Source organism: Balaenoptera ricei, chromosome 1, assembly GCF_028023285.1.
Source record: "Balaenoptera ricei isolate mBalRic1 chromosome 1, mBalRic1.hap2, whole genome shotgun sequence".
NCBI lineage: Eukaryota > Metazoa > Chordata > Mammalia > Artiodactyla > Balaenopteridae > Balaenoptera > Balaenoptera ricei.
This window is the reverse complement of record NC_082639.1, coordinates 162,479,501-162,499,641: the sequence shown is the minus strand read 5'-3', so window position 1 is coordinate 162,499,641 and position 20,141 is coordinate 162,479,501. Positions and strand designations below refer to the sequence as shown.

The 20,141-nt window shown below is 40.3% G+C and overlaps 1 protein-coding gene across 6 annotated transcripts in view; it reads left to right on the top strand.

The window, feature by feature from the left end:
* Positions 1-11,794: 11,794 nt before the first annotated feature.
* The window catches only part of RGS7 (regulator of G protein signaling 7), a 584,592-nt gene continuing 576,245 nt past the window's right edge, over positions 11,795-20,141 (top strand). For 4 of the 6 annotated variants that reach the window (XM_059940742.1, XM_059940736.1, XM_059940737.1 and 1 more), the window contains exons 1-2: positions 11,795-11,996; positions 12,956-13,082. In XM_059940742.1, the coding sequence (XP_059796725.1) occupies positions 13,005-13,082 (78 nt within the window). In that variant the 5' untranslated portion in view covers positions 11,795-11,996; positions 12,956-13,004. Of the gene's footprint in view, positions 11,997-12,955; positions 13,083-20,141 lie in introns of those variants that run through there. The other 2 variants (XM_059940740.1, XM_059940741.1) reach the window with 2 other exon arrangements.

Sequence of the window (20,141 nt, the reverse complement as noted above, 5' to 3'; positions counted from 1 at the left end):
CATTAATTTTGTATCCTGCTATGTTACCAAAGTCATTGATTAACTGTAGTAGTTTTCTGGTAGCATCTTTAGGAATATCTAGGTATACTATCATGTCATTTGCAAACAGTGACAGCTTTACTTCTTCTTTTCTGATTTGATTCCTTTTATTTCTTTTTCTTCTCTGATTGCTGTGGCTAACACTTCCAAAACTATGTTAAATAATAGTGGTGAGAGTGGACAACCTTGTCGTGTTCCTGATCTTAGTGGAAATGGTTTTAGTTTTTCACCATGGAGAATGATGTTGGCTGTGGGTTTGTCATATAGGGCCCTTTTTATGTTGAGGTAAGTTCCCTCTATGCCTACTTTCTGGAGGGTTTTTTAAATCATAAAAGGGTGTTGAATTTTGTCAAAAGCTTTTTCTGCATGTATTGAGATGACCATATGGTTTTTCTCCTTCAATTTGTTAATATAGTTTATCACATTGAGTGGTTCGCGAATATTGAAGAATCTTTGGATTCCTGGGGTAAACCCCACTTGATCATGGTGTATGATGCTTTTGATGTGCTGTTGGAGTCTGTTTGCTAGTATTTTGTTGAGGATTTTTGCATCTATGTTCATCAGTGATATTGGTCTGTAGTTTTCTTTTTCTGTGACACCTTTGTCTGGTTTTGGTATCAGGGTGATGGTGGCCTCATAGAATGCGTTTGGGAGTGTTCCTCCCTCTTCTATATTTTGGAAGAGTTTGAGAAGGATAGTTGTTAGCTCTTCTCTAAATGTTTGACAGAATTCATCTGTGAAGCCATCTGGTCCTGGGCTTATGTTTGTTGGAAGATTTTTAATCGTAGACTCAATTTCAGTGCTTGTGATTGGTCTGTTTATATTTTCTATTTGTTCCTGGTTCAGTCTTAGAATGTTGTGCTTTTCTAAGAATGTGTCCATTTCTTCCAGGTTTTCCATTCTATTGGCATATAGTTGTAGTAATCTCTCATGATCCTTTGTATTTCTGAAGTGTCAGTTGTTACTTCTCCTTTTTCATTTCTAATTCTATTGATTTGAGTCTTCTCCCTTTTTTTCTTGATGAGTCTGGCTAATGGTTTATCAGTTTTGTTTATCTTCTCAAAGAACCAGTTTTCAGTTTTATTGATCTTTGCTATTGTTTCCTTCATTTCTTTTTCACTTATCTCTGATCTTATCTTTATGATTTCTTTCCTTCTGCTCACTTTGGGTTTTTTTTGTTCTTCTTTCTCTAATTGCTTTAGGTGTAAGGTTAGGTTGTTTATGAGATGTTTCTTGTTTTTTGAGGTAGGATTTTATTTCTATAAACTTCCCTCTTAGAACTGCTCTGCTGCATCCCATAGGTTTTGGGTCATCATGTTTTCATTGTCACTTGTTTCTAGGTAGTTTTTGATTTCCTCTTAGATTTCTTCAGTGATCTCTTGGTTATTTAACATTGTATTGCTTAACCTCAATGTGTTTGTATTTTTTACAGATTTTTTTCCTGTAATTGATATCTAGTCTCATAGTATTGTGGTCAGAAAAGATACTTGATATGATTTCAATTTTCTTAAGTTTACCAAGTCTTGATTTGTGACCCAAGATATGATCTATCCGGGATAATGTTCCATGAACACTTGAGAAGAAAGTGTATTCTGTTGTTTTTGGATGGAATGTCCTATAAATATCAATTAAGTCCATCTTGTTTAATGTGTCATTTAAGACTTGTGTTTCCTTAATTATTTTCATTTTGGATGATCTGTCCATTGGTGAAAGTGGGGTGTTAAAGTCCCCTACTATGATTGTGTTCCTGTCGATTTCCCCTTTTATGGCTGTTAGCATTTGTCTTATGTATTGAGGTGCTCTTATGTTGGGTGCATAAAGATTTACAATTGTTATATCTTATTCTTGGATTGATCCCTTGATAATTATGTAGTGTCCTTCTTTGTTTCTTGTAATAGTCTTTATTTCAAAGTTTATTTTGTCTGATATGAGAATTGCTACTCCAGCTTTCTTTTGATTTCCATTTGCATGGAATATCTTTTTCCATCCCCTCAGTTTCAGTCTGTATGTGTCCCTAGGTCTGAAGTGGGTCTCTTGTAGAGAAGATATATACGGGTCTTGTTTTTGTATCCATTCAGCCAGTCTATGTCTTTTGGTTGGAACATTTAATCCTTTTACATTTAAGGTAGTTATTGATATGTATGTTCCTATGACCATTTTCTTAATTGTTTTGGGTTTGTTATTGTAGGTCTTTTCCTTCTGTTGTGATTCCTGCCTAGAGAAGTTCCTTTAGCATTTGTTGTAAAGCTGTTTTGGTGGTGCTAAATTTTCGCAGGTTTTTGTTTTGTCTGTAAAGGTTTTGATTTGTCCGTTGAATCTGAATGAGATCCTTGCTTGGTAGAGTAATCTTGGTTTTAGGTTTTTCCTTTTCATCACTTTAAATATGTCCTGCCACTCCCTTCTGGCTTTCAGAGTTTCTGCTGAGAGATCAGCTGTTAACCTTATGTGGATTCCCTTGTATGTTATTTGTTGTTTTTCCGTTGCTGCTTTTAATATTTTTTCTTTGTATTTAATTTTTGATAGTTTGATTAATATGTGTGTTGGCATGTTTCTCCTTGGATTTATCCTGTATGGGACTCTCTGCACTTCCTGGACTTGACTGAGTATTTCCTTTCCCATATTAGGGAAGTGTTCATCTACAATCTCTTGAAATCTTTTCTCAGTCCCTTTCTTTTTCTCCTCTTCTTCTGTGACCCCTATAATTTGAATGTTGGTTTGTTTAGTGTTGTCCCAGAGTTCTCTGAGACTGCCCTCAATTCTTTCATTCTTTTTTCTTTATTCTGCACTTCGGTAGTTATTTCCACTATTTTATCTTCCACGTCACTTATCCACTCTTCTGCCTCAGTTATTCTGCTATTGATTCCTTCTAGGTAATTTTTAATTTCATTTATTGCATTGTTCATCATTGTTTGTTTGCTCTTTCGTTCTTCTTGGTCCTTGTTAAACGTTTCTTTTATTTTCTCTATTCTATATGCAAGATTTTGGATCATCTTTACTATCATTACTCTGAATTCTTTTTCAGGGAGACTGCCTATTTCCTCTTCATTTGTTTGGTCTGTTGGGTTTTTACCTTGCTCCTTCATCTGCTGTGTGTTTCTCTGTCTTCTCATTTTGCTTAACTTACTGTGTTTGGGAACTCCTTTTTGCAGGCTGCAGGTTCATAGTTCCCGTTGTTTTCGGTGTGTGCCCCCAGTGGCTAAGGTTGGTTCAATGGGTTTTGTAGGCTTTCTGTTGGAGGGGAATGGTGCCTGTGTTCTGGTTGATGAGGCTGGATCTTGTCTTTCTGGTGGGAAGGACTGCATCTGTTGGTGTGTTTTGGGGTGTCTCTGACCTTATCATGATTTTACGCAGCCTCTCTGCTAATGCGTGGTGTTGTGTTTCTGTCTTGCTAGTTGTTTGGCATAGGGTGTCCAGCACTGTAGCTTGCTGGTCGTTGAGTGGAGCTGTGTCTTAGCATTGAGATGGAGATCTCTGGGAGAGCTTTTGCCGTTTGATATTACTTGGAGCTGGGAGGTCTCTGGTGGACCAATGTGCTGACCAAGACCCTCTCAGGCACACAGCTCAGAAGAAAAAGGAGAAAAAAGAAAGAAAGAAAAAATAAATAAAATAAAGTTATTAAAATAAAAAGTAGTAAAAATTATTTAAAATGAAAAAAATTAAAAAGTAATAAAAAAGAAAGAAAGAAAGAAGAGAGCAACCTAGCAAAATAGCAAATCCACTAGTAATAACCAGCACTAAAAATTATACTAAAAACAAAAAAACAGATAGCCAGAACACTAGGACAAATGGTAAAAGCAAAGCTATGCAGACAAAATCACACAAAGAAGCATACACATACACATTCACAAAAAAAGAAAAAGAAAAAAATATATATCTCTATATAAAAATACAAGAAAGAGAGCAACCAAATCAATAAACAAATCTACCAATGATAATAAACTCTAAATACTAAACTCTGATGAACATAAAACCAAAAACAAATTAGATGAAGGAAGCAAACCCCAAGTCTACAGTTGCTCCCAAAGTCCACTGCCTCAATTTTGGGATGATTTGTTGTCTATTCAGGTATTCCAGAGATGCAGGGTACATCACGTTGATTGTGGGGATTTAATCCCCTGCTCCTGAGGCTGCTGGGAGAAATTTTCCTTTGTCTTCTTTGTTCGCACAGCTCCTGGGTTTCAGCTTTGGATTTGGCCCCTCCTCTGTGTATAGGTCACCTGAGGATGTCTGTTCTTCACTCAGACAGGACGGGGTTAAAGTAGCAGCTGATTAGGGGGCTCAAGCTCACTCAGACTTGGGGGAGGGAGGTGTACGGAATACAGGGGGAGACTGTGGCGGCAGAGGCCGGCATGACATCGCAACAGCCTGAGGCACACCGTGTGTTCTACCGAGGAAGTTGTCCCTTGATCACAGGACCCTGGCAGTGGCGGGCTGCATAGGCTCCAGGGAGGGGAGGTGTGGATAGTGACCTGTGCTTGCACACAGGCTTCTTGGTGGCTGCAGCAGCAGCCTTAGTGTTTCATGCCCATCTCTGGTGTCCGCACCGGTAGCTGTGGCTCGCGCCTGTCTCTGGAGCTCGTTTAGGTGGTGCTCTGAATCCCCTCTCCTTGCGCACCCAGAAACAATGGTCTCTTGCCTTTTAGGCAGTTCCACACTTTTTCCTGGACTCCCTCCCGGCTAGCTGTGGCACACTAGCCCCCTTCAGGTTGTGTTCACACAGCCAACCCCAGTCCTCTCCCTGGCATCTGACCTCCGAAGCCGGAGCCTCAGTTCCCAGCCCCCATCCGTCCTGGCGGGTGAGCAGACAATCCTCTCAGGCTGGTGAGTGCTCTTCGGCACCGATCCTCTGTGCGGGAATCTCTCCGCTTTGCCCTCTGCACCCCTGTTGCTGCGCTCTCCTCCGTGGCTCCAAAGCTTTCCCCCCTTGCCACCCACAGTCTCCACCCGCGAAGGGGCTTCCTAGTGTGTGGAAACTTTTCCTCCTTCACAGCTCCCTCCCAGAGGTACAGGTCCTGTCCCTATTCTTTTGTCTGTTTTTTCTTTTTTCTTTTGCCCTACCCAGGTATGTGGGGAGTTTCTTGCCTTTTGGGATATCTGAGGTCTTCTGCCAGTGTTCTGTAGGAGTTGTTCCACACGTAGATGTATTTCTGATGTACCTGTGGGGAGGAAGGTGATCTCTACGTCTTACTCCTCCACCATCTTGAAGGTCTCTCTAATTCTGTGATTTTTAACCTGGCCTCACCGCTGGGCCCTGACAAACAAGGAGAGAGGAATAAACTCCTGATAAGGACAAATTTTAGTTTTTATTTTTTTCCTCTTTGCCAGCCCCCTGACATTGGTATGGGAGTTTAATTAGCAAGAAAATGGCCATAAAATAGACAAAAGGATGGTAAAAGTGGAGAATAATTCATTAATGTGAGTATTGTGCCATAAATAATTTAGAGTTGACTACAAAGAGGAAAGTATTTCTTAAAAGTCTGTCATTTCAGATAAGATTTCTTAAAACGCTTTGCTTTTTTCACCCTGCCTATATCAATCTCAAATCAATTATCCCATAAAATGCCAATATAATATTGTGACCAGCATTATCCATTTAACATGTCCTCATCTTTGTACTTGCCCCTGTGTCACTTGCAGTTCTTTCACACAATAAAAGCCTCAAATTAGTAAAGTGCTTTCTTCTAGAAATTCAAAATGCTTTATCCATGTTAATGTTTAATTAATTCTCAAAGCATTTCTCTGTGGAGTGGGCATGTAGTAGGAAAAGGAATTATTCTTTCCTTTTATGACACATAGGAAACAGGTTTGAAGAGCATATCATTTCCATCTACTGTGGAACTTGATGCTAATTCAGTTTTGTTCAAAGTCATAGACCATGTTCTTTTCAAACAGAATCATGTTCATGGATTTATTCACTCAATAAATCAGCAAATAATTACTGGGTGCTCTCTCTATGTCAGGTCCTGTTCTAGACCCTGGGGATATAGCAGTGAACAGGAGAGGAAAAATGCTTGACCTCGCAGAACTTAAATTCTTTCAGAGGGAGACAGACAACAAACACAGTCAATAAGTAAATTGTATTGTATGTTTGAAGGTGATTAATGCTCTGAAGAAGAAAACAAATCAGTGTAAAAAGGAAGGGGAGTGACAGGAGGGGGCATAACTTTAAATAAGTTATTTAGAGTAGGCTTCACTGAGAGGGTGCCTCAGCAATATCTGAGGGAAGAGCTGTCAGGGCAGGGGGATCAACTGCTACAAACATCCTGTCATGGCAGCATGCCTGGAATGTTTCAGGAATCAAGGAGGGCAGTGTGGTTGGAACAGAGTGAATAAGGGGAGTAGCAGAAATTAAGGCCAGAAGAGGTAACATGGTGTCAGATCAAATGGTGTCAGAATGAGGTCACTAGGGTGGGCCCAAATCCAGTATGACTGGTGTCTTTATACAAAGGGGGAAATTTGGACACAGAGAAGAACACAGAATATGATGTGAAGAGACAGAGAAAGCCATCTACAAGCCAAGGAGAGAGGTCTTGGACAGATCCTCCCTTCAGAGCCTTTCAGAAGAAACCAACCCTGGCCGACACCCTGATTTTGGACATCGAACCTCCAGAGCTGTGAAAGAATACATTTCTGTTGTTTAAGCCACTCAGTTTGTGATGCTTTGTTACAACAGTTAGCAAACAAATATACTATTTCCAATATTTCAAAAATATTAATCAAATTCTATTTTTTTCCAAGGTAAGACTGAAGCTAAAGACAAAGACAACAACAACAAAGACCTTAAATGTCATTGTTTGGGGTGGAATTACGTTTATTGGGTGAAGTAACAGGACTTTTACCTGATGCTCAGGAGTTCTATATAGAGTGAAGAAATGGATGCATTATGACATTTTACAATTTAATTTGTTTGACAAAAATATCTCAAGATATAGGGTCCATGAGGAAAATGATAAGTGATTTTGAGCGATGATATCTGAGAATCACATATTTACATGGTTTTGGAAAGAAAGAAACAGAAAAACATCCCAGAATATCCATGTTGTTTTGTTGTTTGCAACATAAAAAGTCATTACATAGGCCAAAAATACAAAAAAGAACATATTAAAGCTTTATGTTCTAAGATCCAGACAGGCTTTGAGAGAGGATCTAGTCTAATTTCCACAGTTTATATATGAAAAATGTGAGTCCTAGAAATGTGAAGGTGATGGACATAATTTTGTTTCCAATATACTGTAACACAAATTATGAATTGTTTAATGAGGCTTAATAATAACAATAGAAGAAATGGTGAAATGTGCTATTCCTTGAATCTTCCTCCTTGATATTTGCCTTGCAAGGGTAAGTAGTCAAAGGAATTTTGAGTCATAAAGGCACAGAGAGAAAGGTGTAAGTTAGGTACGTGGAGGGATGACAGTGGGATGAAAGATGAGACAGACAATAGAATGAAAGGCATCCTGGTGGGAGACCCCTGGATTTTTTTTAACTCATGCTGTTGCTAGAGGCATTTTTGCACATTTTTTTTCATAGGGCTTTGGAGACACATAGAGGCATGTTTGAATCCAGGCTCTGATAGTTAGAAGGTATATGACCATGGTCAAGTTTCCTAACATGAACCTCAGTTTCTTTACATAGCTTGTGGGGTAAATTTTGTCAGAAATTGTGAGAATTAAAAAAAATGTATAGGATGAATATAGATATGAATTATGTCTATATATAAATATAGATATGGTAGGAATCCTGTAAATGGTGGTCTTATTATAGTAATTTCCTAATGTGTTTCAGAATTTCTTGCCTTTGTGTCTTACTGGAAACGCTTTCTGTCATCATCTCTACATGGAGATATCCTATCAGTCCTTGAAGAGTCCAGTTTGAATGTCAACCCCTTCCCTTCAGCCAGTTCACATACTTTCTATCATTCAGTTTTGCACTTTCAGGTAGTTATTGGTTTCAAGGTTTTAGCTCCCTAACTTGGATTTCTTGTAGAATAATGAAAAGCACCAGGAAGACTTGGATATGAACTCTGCCAGCCACTCAGTCAGGGAAGTAGAACCACTATGAGTATAATGGAATAAGAGTTGTATTTTAGGAACAATAGTTTACACAATTGAAATATCTGAGAAAAGTCACTGCCAGACCCTCTGAGGCCTTTGTGTCGGTGGGCAAGTTGAAGCTTACAGGGATATCTCAGAAGCCAGACATAGCCGGGTGCTGGAGGGGACAAATTACAGGAAGCTGGTAGAAAGTCAACGGAAAGCTATGGTCTTTGCATGGCTACTGCTCCTTTAGGTCCACATTCAGACTCTTGGTATGTGTGTGGGGCGACTGTTGCTCATAAGGGTTGGGAATTAGGAATGTCTGAATGTGAAGTGAGGGAGAGCAAGGACATGCTAGAACGCTCTGGGACTTTGTGTGTGTCACGGTGTCAAACTACAAAGTCCTTCAGAGAGGAATAGGTGCTATCTCACTTTGTTTTCCTTATTTTGCACAAATTCCTCCTTTGGCAAACTCTGCTCACATGCACACAGGGAAGGGGATTTTGGGAAATATAGTTTTGGCTAACCAAGTTGACAGAGTAACAACCAGCACGGCCACTTATTGGTTATGTGGGCTGTATCTGGACAGTTTATGTAAGCTTTCTAATCTTCCCCTTTCCCACTGGTGTATCAGTGTAAAAGACATGACAATTATAACTACCTCTGCAGGGTTTTAGTGAGGATTACATGAGATAATAATGTATAGAATGTATTACTAAATATAAAAATTACTTATCATATTATTATTATTAGATACATCTATTCATTTAGCTAATGTGCATCTACTGTGTGCCAGAAACTATGCCTGAGATGTTATATAGCAGTGAGATAAATAGACATTATCCCTGTTATCATGAAGCTGATCAGACACCAATTAGATATTCAAATAGAGATGTTAAGCAGGCAGATGAAAGACTGGATTTCAGAGCATGGGTCTACATTAAGGGTATATATTTGGGAGTTATTAGGATTTAGGTAGCATTTGAAGGTCTGAGTCTGATTTAGCTCACCTAGGGAGTGCTCGTAAATTGAGAGAAGTAGAAGCCCACTGACTGAGATATGAGGCATACCAAAATTTAGAAGTGAAAAAGATAAAGAGGAACAAGCAATGAGGCTGCGAAACAGCAGTCAGAAATGTAGAAAAGAAATAAAAGGGGTGGGGGGATGAGAGAAATAGGTGAGGGAGTTTAAGAGGTACATACTTAACAGTTACAAAATATATGAGTCACAGGTATGAAATGTACAGTGTGGGGCATATAGTCAATAATTATGTACTATCTTTGTATGGTGACAGATAGTAACTAGACTGACTGTGGTGATCATTTTGAAATGTATAGAAATATTGAATCACTATGCTGTGCAACAGGAACTAACATAGCCTCACAGGTCAATTAAACCTCAAAAACAAACAAACAAACAAACTCAAAGAAAAACTGATCAGATTTGCAGTTACCAGAAGTAGGGGTGGGGGGGAGGTAGAATTGGATGAAGGTAGCCAAAAGGTACAAACTTCCAGTCACAAGATAAATAAGTACTAGGGATGTACTGTACAACATGATAAGTATAATTAAGTATAATTAACACTGTGGCATGTTACATATGAAAGTTGTTAAGTGAGGAAATCCTAAGAGTTCTCATCACAAGGAAAAAACACATGTTTTTCTTTTCTTTTGTAACTATGTGAGATGGTGGATCTTCATTCACTAAATTTATTGTGGTAATCATTTTATGATGTATGTAAGTCAAATCATTATGGTGTACACCCTTAACTTGCATAGTGCTGTATGTCAATTATGTCTCAATAAAACTAGAAGAAAAAAAAAGAAATAACAGCAGTGTCCTGATAACCAAATGTAGAAAGTTTTTGAGAAGGTGAGAGGGATCAACTTTAACTTCTGCTGCAAAGTTGATTCACATGATAATTGAGAACCGACCATTGATTTAGTAACAAGGAGGTCATTGTCAGAATAGAATGGGTTCAAGACAGAATTAGGGTGAGGAAATTTTTGGTGTAAAAGGAAGCAGAAAAATAGGACAGGAGTAAGTGGGAAGTGTGTCAAGGGAGATTTTACACGTATCTATAACTGTATCTACATATAGATATCTTACATACGCGTCTTACCTAAGATAATCTACACATAGATATAGATATCATATCTATATGATGGGTGGATAGATGGATGGGGTATATTTTACAGCTCATTCATAAAATATGAAATGTTAGCTCTATTCTGTTAGTTTGTTGATTGGTGGGAATGTTCCATCAGTGCTGAGCTTGGGTGAGACCCCCCCTATAGGGACAGAACCTCTATCTCGAGGTGTGAAGGAGAAAGACTGCTTGTTTCAGGCAGTTCCTCCTTAAGAGAAAAATTTCCAAAATGAGTGAATATGCCCAGTTATTCTTTCCAAACTTATTAATCCAGTTCATGACAACTTCCCAGAGTTGACTGAGTGAAGGGGAAGAGAGAGGGGCCAAAGGCGAAGAGGTAGTTTTTGGCTATGGTAAGAATGTTAAGGACATATATAGAGAAGAATTTGAAAAAATGGCAATTTTGCTGAAAAAGATCACAATTTCCAGAGCACACCATGGAAAGAGTTTGGGAATTGGGGAAGAGTGGGAGATGGGTCAGACTAGGGTGTGTGTAATGTAGTTTGGGCTAGTAATCTTTGCCCCGTAGTATTTAGAACAGAGGATAGGTTGAATAAATATTTGTTCCCTGAGTGAAACCTGACAGGACCTGGGTGGGACTGGGGAAATGCACTGGTGCACATGGCCCCCTGGGTTTGCTTTGAACAGTTGTCCTGACCAGGGGTAAGTTCTATTCTTACCTAGGATGTTAGGAGGGGCTGGCTTGATTATTTTGTCTCTCCACCACACCTGGCCCAGCTGTGGAAGGAAAACTTCAGATATTTATAACTTCACAACCCTGTCCCTGAAAGCTGGACACACAAGTTTCTTTACTATAGCTGGGACACAAGTGATTTTTCTTCTTAATGTGGCTCTAATCCTTACAGAAAAGAATTAGTGACAGCAACCTGAGGAATAATTATGGGGGATCAGCCCCCCACACCTTCTTTGAAAACTGCTGGAGGTTGAGAGTGAGTGGGTGAAAGTTCCTCTGAGCACCATCTGTCAGAGAGAGAAACCAGATATTGGGGATGCGCCTTCATTTTAACAGGTGGCAAGATGTTCACCTCGAGTTGGCAGCCTCCAGATCATTTCCCGTTTCTCTAACTTAGGAGGAAGCTGTGAAAGTCGCAGGCAAACGGGCTGAATGACTCATTTGATCCTGGACATTTCCTCCACTCCTAGGATGTTTCAATATCTCTCTACTCTCGTTATTTAAGCATAACGATGAACACTCATCTGCTTCCCTCGCACCGTCAGCGAAGTCATCAGGCACGTGACGAAACTGCCGGCTGCAAGGGGCTCCATCCATTCCTGCATGCCTCCATCCATCCACCCACCTACCCATCGCCCTTCCTGTTCTCCGGCTTACACTCCCATCGCCAGGCCTTCAGCGGCGCGCGCACCGCCGGGCCGGGTGTGCAAGGGCCCGGGCTGCGCGCGCTGGGGGCAGGGCGGCAGCTTCCCACAGCGGAGACTGTGGGGCGGCGGGGCCGGAGGGGCCGCGAGGCCGAGCGGAGCCGAGCCCCGCCCCCTAGCCAGCACCTACAGACGCCGGGTCCCACGTGACAGTCCCCTCCTCCCTCCCCAGTCGCGCGCACGGGCCGGGCGTCTCGGTCCCGCGCGCGCTCGTGGTCCGAGAGCCCGGGAGCAAAGCGAAGCGAAGGAGGGAGCGGCGGAGCGCGGGCCGTTAGAGCCCTGTGCCCGCGCGGAGGTGATGAAGCTGGCCGCGCGCTGACACCGCCGCACCCAGCCGCCGGGAAGAAGGCGCCTCGGGCCGCGACCTTCAGGAGAAGGTACGTGGCTGGGGGTGGGGGTTGGGGGGAGGCGGCGCCCCGGAGCCCCGCGACCCGGTCTTCGGGGCTGACACTGCCGCTGGCCCGGCTCCCGCGCGCGGCTCGGGCTCGCCTGCCATTTGCTGCCTCCGTGAGAGCCAAGCAGGCGAGCTGGGCTTGCTTGTTTTCTTCCCCTCTGTGCCTGGTCACTCTGAGGCTTCCGCAGTTAGGTGCTGCTCACGGTGACCCAGGTAATTGCCTAAAGGGCCGACCTCCCACCTGGTCTTGTTTCCGGGACACCTTCTGATGCCTTCTTGCAAAGGTTGGGCAGGGTTACGCCGTGACTTCCGAAGCCGAGTGGGCCGAGGGGAGAGGAGCCAGTGGCCGGCAGTGCAGGCAGGTGAAAGTCGGAGAAGCTGCCCTGACTCTGTGCGGGAGACCTAGGGGAATGAAGACGAAACACATGACTGGAGAATGGCTCGGGGAATGGGCCTCTCTGATGCGCCTGCATGCGGGAAACTAGACAGACACCTGGGCGAAAGTGTGCTGCCACAGGGTGTTGCCTTTCTGCCCATTCGGGGAAAACACCGAAGATACTGTGGAGATGCAGTATTGGGAGAGAAGAGAACTCATAGGATGGAAATGGTAACCGTGGTTTTTTTTTTTTTTTTTAGTGAGCCTTAAACACTTTAAAAAATGAGTACCCAGAAAATCAAGTCAATTAAAACCATAATCAAATGACTATTTTAACTAAATGATTGTCATTTCTTACTTATAATTCCCTGGGAGTACTGTAGGTGTAAATTCAGTTTTTTGTTTTTTTTTTAAATCTATTTCTGTGCTATTTCTTGCAAGCCAGCCCCAGCATTTAAGCATGCTCCATTGTGGGATGGGTGCTGTGGATGGGGAAGATGAATCAAGAGTCAACCTTCTTAAGTACTACCATTAGGATCTCACTGATGTGTCTCTGACTTTTGCAGGGAGGACTGATAATTCCTGTATCTAAGAGTGGACCACGTGTGTGGTGACATGGCCCAGGGGAATAATTATGGGCAGACCAGCAATGGGGTGGCAGATGAATCACCCAACATGCTGGTGTACAGAAAGGTAAGGATTTCTTCACTTTCGTGGAAAAAGGGAAACTTCTGGCTTCCTTGAATTTTTTTTCCCTCAGATCAGAGTATATATCAATTTTGTGGCCTTATGGATTCTCCACATCCCCAGTGACTGCACATTATACTTGAGGATGATCTGACATTCTCAAGTAATGCATATGTGTAGAGACACAGTGAAGTAAATGAGGCAACTCATACTGTGTTCTCATACTTTCCCTGGTGATCTTACATAGATTAATCTGCAGTCAGCAATAGCAGCAAGTTTGGACATCCCACATATTTTGTTTGTTACATACATGATTTTATAGCATCTGTAATAGATTTTAGAAGCTTTTTCTTATACTCCTTCTAAGCATTTAAGTTATAATGATTATATAAATGTATAACATTTTAGAAATGAAAATAGACTACTTTGCAATTTTGGGGCAAGTGTGAATGTGGCTGTGAATGTATGGGTGGTTTAATAATTTTACTTTTAACTAAACAATTCCAGTTGTTTTTTTGTTAAATCTTAGCTTTAAAGCCACCATAATAAAGGTGTATTTGAATATTGTATGTGCTTCAGAGTGGTTGCTTAGGTAAGTTCATTCTGGTTATAGTCAACAATCTTACTAAAATTAAGGAAGCAGTATTTTTTATTTAACTTCTGTACCATTTGTTTCTATTGCATTTTATGCTGGGATTATTTTTCTTTAACATATTATCTGTAGTGCTTATGGGGCAAGACTTCTTTAGTTAACACTAGCAATGGTAAAAAGGAAATCAGACCTTGAAACGAAGGAAATTGTTAAAGATTTTGATAAGTGTGAGCCCATTGAAGAGTCTAGGATGAGTTTGCTAGAGGATCAGAGCTGGTTATGAATAAAGATGAAAAGCTGTCCACCTTGACCTATACTAAATGAAAACTCTCCTTCTTTGTGGGCCAGGATGACTAAGAGGTGGTGATGATATGTGTTTGAGGAAATCTTGTTATTGCTTTGATGTGACTATGCACGGGCATCCTGTCAATGCTAGCCTTGTAGACCGTAGTGTATTGTGTACCTGTGAATGCACTTTTGTGGGTCTGGGATAGCACAGTAAAACTTTTTATCCACAGGGAAAAAAAATTGCCTATTTTAGTCTTAAAGCATGCCAACTGGATAAATCAAGAAAATAATCCACTTGAGCCTAAGTTATTACTATTATTTTCCTACATTGATTGAAATTACTGGATATTTGCCCATTCTGTATAGATTTGGTTCTGAGAAGAACTATCTTGGGGGCAGTTATGTGTTTTTTAAAGAAGTTATAATATTCTTTATTGTTTTGTATGACTGAATATTGTAATATGCAAGATGTGAGAATTGTAAATTCTATCTTACAGGTTTGTGCAATGTCGAGAGTTGGACTTTTGTAAAATTATCAGTAGTTAGCTATTTTTGTTAGGTCAAACACTATATTCTCTGTTTCCCTATTAAAAGATCAGGGGCTGAATTGATTGGACATCTAACAGTTAATCTTGATTAGAAATAAAGTTAATGTGACATCAGTCTGTGTCTCATTTAGTCAGTTATCATGAGAATAAGTGAAAAATGAGGCTAGGAGTTTTATAGATAGTTATTGGATTATTTAGTGTACCTAAGCTTCATATTGCTAATTTTGAAACACTATAAATTGTTGTTTAGCATCAAATTGCCATTAGGGCTACTTATAAATTAACAGGTTATGATGACTTCAGGGAGAGAATGTAATGCCTCATTCTTTTGAGCATTGTTATTCTGTTGGGTAAGGTTGGAACTGCTTGTGCTACTTCTTTGCCCTCCTTTTCCTAGCTTTTTGTTTAGGGTAATGATACATACAATTTATTTCTAGAAAAGATTTCCCTGATAAATCATTGTTGGAAAAAAGTTAACACCAGTAAATTTTACTCGGTGCTTAATTATGCATTGCCTGTCTATCCTTTTATTCTCTGAACATATATCTTTTTGTTTGTGATATAAATAATAATATATAAAGAAATACCAGATAATTTATATAAAGAAACACAGTTGCTCTTGGTTATCATTTGCTGGTTACCAAGTCAAATGGTCCGTGTCTGTAGGCAGACATACAACATGATGTCATGTGACCATTTTACCTCTGTTTTTTGTATCTTATGTGGGCTTTGACATTTAATATCTTCTCAGTAGAGGCCAGATTTTAATGTGAAGAACAGCGGAATAGTTGGAGAGGGGTAAAAAGGAAAGGAGTAGGTTGACTCCATATGTCAACTGCTCAACCTGCATGAAAGAATAAGCGACTTGTTACAAATGCTTATTAATCATGAAGTCAGTCAAAGGTTAGAAAGAGCTTTAGCCTCACGGTACGTTGCTTAGTATCAGTGAAGAGAATGGATAGAGAGATTGCTGTTTTATCGATTCATGCCAATTTTCCACTTCTAGTTCACTGTTGAAACACAGTTCTTAAAGTGGGTTCTGTGTTCTCACCATTTCCCCTCCCTGCAAGCCACCTCTTGTTTACTGCCCAGGATTCTGATGGTTTATACCTACTAAAGATATGCACGTGCTGTTTCCATTTTTTCTCGGTAGGTTGTGAATGAGGTTTAGGAGCATTCTTGTGCGGGATAGAAAACAGTGAATGGTTGTCAAAGTGTAATGCACAGAAAAGAGCTGGGATTTGTGAATTTCTTGTGTTCATCTGATGTCTCTCCATCATGATTACCCTCATATGGATTATTGGAATTCCTCCAAATAATGGGAAAGTTCCAGGGATCTTTTATCCATGGAGAATTCCTTAGCGATGTTCAGGAAAAATGTATTTTCAGTGGGTAGAACTATGATCCTCCAGGCAGAGTGAGTGCTGCCATAGTGAGGGCTACAGGCATTAGTAACACTGTTACCGGCCAGGGTTCTTGGACTCCTTAATCAATAGAAATTGATAAGAGGCCAGATGAGAAATTCAGGCAAGGGTTTATTGGGACTCCCACTGCAGCACAGGGGGGTGAAAACAAGTAACAGCTCCCCTTGCTTGCTGCCTGAGTGGAGGGTGAGCTGGTTCCCTTAAATGGGGTGAGGGTAGGGGTGGATCCGTGGGTCGGACTGGAGAGGTGGCTTGGGTCGTCTGCCCACTCCCTTGGTGGTGCTGGGTGCAGGGATCATATACAGCACCCTGCTTTTGCTCTGGACACCTCAGAAGTGGCAGTTGGGTTTTTGGTCTTTTTGTATCTTCTTCATAATTTGCCCCAACTGCACATGCAGGCAGTTATTTTTAGTCCCTTATAGTTTCTTTGTATTCTGTTGCTCCAGGAGACGTTCGTCCAGGTGCAAGCACTGCAGCAAAGGGTCCCAGGTCCCAGCCTGTCTGAACACTGCCTCACAGTCAGGGTTGGTACCTGCAAATCAGTCTCGGATATTTGCCAGTACCTTTTTGGCTTAATGTGAGGGCTCTCTGTAGGCTTCATTTGATATCAGAGGTACATTAAAAAAATCCATATTGGACAAAATATTTTCCTTACCAATTTTTCAATTTATAATGCTGCTTTTTTTTATAAGCAAGTGATTAAGTTAGAGTGGTTATGTCATTTTATGTATTTGAAAACATTCAAAAGTTTATAAAATGTGAAGCTTAACCACTTTTATTTCTGGGGCTTCCTAAGCTCCCTTCAGGTAGGCCTTAACTAGAATGGAATAGAAATAATCAACTTCCTTAAGAAGAGACCCACCTAGCTCCAACTCACCTTGGATTCAGACTAGCTTCTTGAAATGTATGTAAAGGTGAAAACTCAGAACTCAAACACTACTCTCATTCTTGATCTGCTTTGGGTAGAACTCTCATTCCTGGGGGTGGTACTGGCTGTAAAGGATCGCTGAGCTAGAACCCAGGGTTACAAGGAGACACATTCTAAATTTGGTGTCTGGCCAGCATGCTGCCCACTAGACAGTATACATCACTTTTTGTCCAGAAGCTGACATTCCTGCATTTGAAAAACAAAATTTCTAGGGCACCTTGGGGCCAGTATTTCATATTGGCTGGTATGCTGGCTTCTTACTAGCAAGAATGCTCAAAATGACCAATAATTTCTGTTATTATTGCAGCAACCGTTTATCCTCCGGTTGTCAGAAAAGAAAATGAAAATATTTTCCTCATTCACTGTTGTAGTGGAATGAACACATATTTTGGAAATAGCAAACCTATAAAGTTCACTATGCCTCTCCCCTCCCCCCCACCTTTTCCCTCATCCATTCTCTCTTCCCCTCCTCTCTCTTCATTTTCCATCTAGTCACTCTCATTCCGTTTGCTTCTTCCTTTTCACTTTTCAAAAACGACTTAAGCGGGGACTTCCCTGGTGGCCCAGCGGTTAAGACTCTGCACACTCTGCACTCCCAATGCAGAGGGCCCAGGTTTGATCCCTGGTCAGAGAACTAGGTACCGCATGCCGCAACTAAAGATCCCGTGTGCCGCAACTGAGACCCCATGCAGCCAAATAAATAAATAAATAAATATTTTTATAAAAGACCTAGGGTGAAGATGTAATATTCCCTGAGATGCTGCTCATTTTAATTGTGAAAGAGAAAATGATGTCTTTTGGAGATGAGAGCAGGTACCAGCTTGTTTGAGCACCTGTTATACACAGACATTCAAGTGCTTTTAAACTCGGTATCATATTGTGGTAGTGGCAAAAGGTTAGTCTTGAAAGATTAAGACTGCTCTATTTTTTGAAGAGTAAGATGGGACCACCGGCCTTTCTTACATAAAGGTGTAATGGGAGCTATCAGCCCAGTAGGAAGATGACCTCTGCTGATTGGCTTGACCTAGACATTGCCTTTGAAAGCTTTTTCTGAAGTCAGTCTGTTCTGTGAAAACAGATATATCTGCAAGAGAGGGGAGTGACTAGTTTTCTTCTTTGGAAAAGATTTAGTCACAGACATCACTAGTTTCTTAGTGGTGAGTTAGCTGACATTTTTGGCACTAACTCAGTGCATTTGTCACTTCAGGATTGTCCAGTCTGGTCAACCTTGAAGGTGTCACATTCCTCCCTCCTCAAACTCCATTATGAAAAACAGCCTTTGACATTTTTGAACCTTAGTTATCTTACTCTGTCTGGGTATAGGGTGCAGCTACATGTTAGTACAGTAAAGAATATTTCTAAGTGATAACCAGAGAAAGGCCTGTTAGAAAAGGAAGGAATGTTTGCAAATGGATAATCACAAAAGGCATTTAGGCCCCTCAGATTTCTAAATTAGGGGCTCAGATGGGAGGCAGGCATCAGAAAAATTCCATTTCTAAAAAATTCCAAAATGGAGTGTCTTCTATATGCATTATTTGAAAGCACCTTCCTAGACTAAAGGATGTTGTCTGCTATAAATATGAATTTAATCTGTTTGAATCAAATGCAGACCTGTTTTTCCCTCAGTGACACAAATGCGTCCTGAGATAGGATAGGACCACCATCTATGATACTTCTGAGAAGTAGACAGAGACATTTTATGAGTAATAATTTAATGTTGAATTTTGGATAATAATTGAGTTCGGAGCAAGAAAGCCTTCCACGGTGGAGCTTTTTCCTCACCATTTGTTGCTTATCAGTGCTATTTGTGGCATTAAGATAAGAATTTGTGGCCTGAATTTTATTTCCGTTTCTCACCTCCAACCTCCCCACATCTAATCGATCAGAGGAAAGTGCAGATGTAGAAAGGAGAAGCTATGAAGGGATTTTATTGCCTTATAATAGCCTTTGTGGCTCTATTGAGTGATGGAAAGCAGGGTATATTTCGGTAGTATGATTGATGGAATGTGGTCACTGCAGAGAATATGAAAATATTTTGGATTTGGATAGTTTAGTGACTTAATAATAAATATTAAGTCTCCTTGAAAACGATATTGTGGAAAACAAGCAGCACAAGTAATTGGCCCTTGCTCCCCCTTTCATAGCTGTGAAAAGGAAGCATTTGAATGTCAGTGTTACAGAGGCTTCTATCTTACAAAATATCAATCTAAGTATAAAATAATTGTAAATGTTAAAGTGGGTATGCGGTTCCTTAGGGAAAAAAAGACCCACTTCTCTGCCATTTGCCCAAGGCAATATGAAAATTTGACTTTCCCTCTTTTTAATTCCCTTTGTCTTGTGTCTAATTCAATTAACAAAGGTCTCAGGACATTTGAACTCTAATAGACAATCATGGAGGTTATTTCAGCTCCATTAAAATTGCCACCTGGCCTAGGCTAGAAAACATTTTGACTGGGGGTGCCTATCCAGGGAGATAAGTTGTTCTGTCTCCTGGAAAAATATGTAGGAAAATGGCAGCTTTGTTCTAGCTGGGTTCTTAGGAATAGTTTAGAAGCCTTCTTATGTTAGGTCCTTCCTGGTGATTAGCAAGTAAAATTTTCTTAAGGAGTCAGTGTGCCGAAGTAGAAGCATGTGCATTGCAGTTGGGCGGTTTTGGTTTTAAATCATGGCTCTGCCATTGTTTAGCTCTGCAGTTGTGGGTTAACAACCTAACTCCTTTCATTTCAGTTTCCTTATGTATAAAATGACAAAAAATAAGGAAATATTTCCTTCATAGAGCTGTTTGATGATAAAATGAGGTAGCCTATGTTAGACCCTCAATGAATGTCTCAAAAATGCTATAATAATAATATAATTATACAATTATAATTATAACATAATTTATAATATATAATAGTTACATTATATATTATAAGTCTAATAACTTCTTTTCTTATTACTATTTATTTAATGAAACACCTTGTATGTTCCATGGGGTCCAATATGTTGCTATATTTTTTGATAAAGGTGAAAATGTGAACATTTTAACCACCTCCAGTCACGTCTTTCTGGTAGTTAAAAAGGCAGATTCTGTAAGATGCTTTGGTAATACCATTTTTATGACACAATGAGTGTCCTGTCTTATGTTATTAGTTCATATAGCTAGCTTCTTCTGTTTTTAATAAGCCTTTTGAATTATTATCTAATATATCTTTGAAGTCTGCATGGTTACTTAGATATTATGTAAACTCAATAAAGCCTTTGCATTCTGGAATTTCAGAGGTAAAAAGGAAACTAAGAATTTAT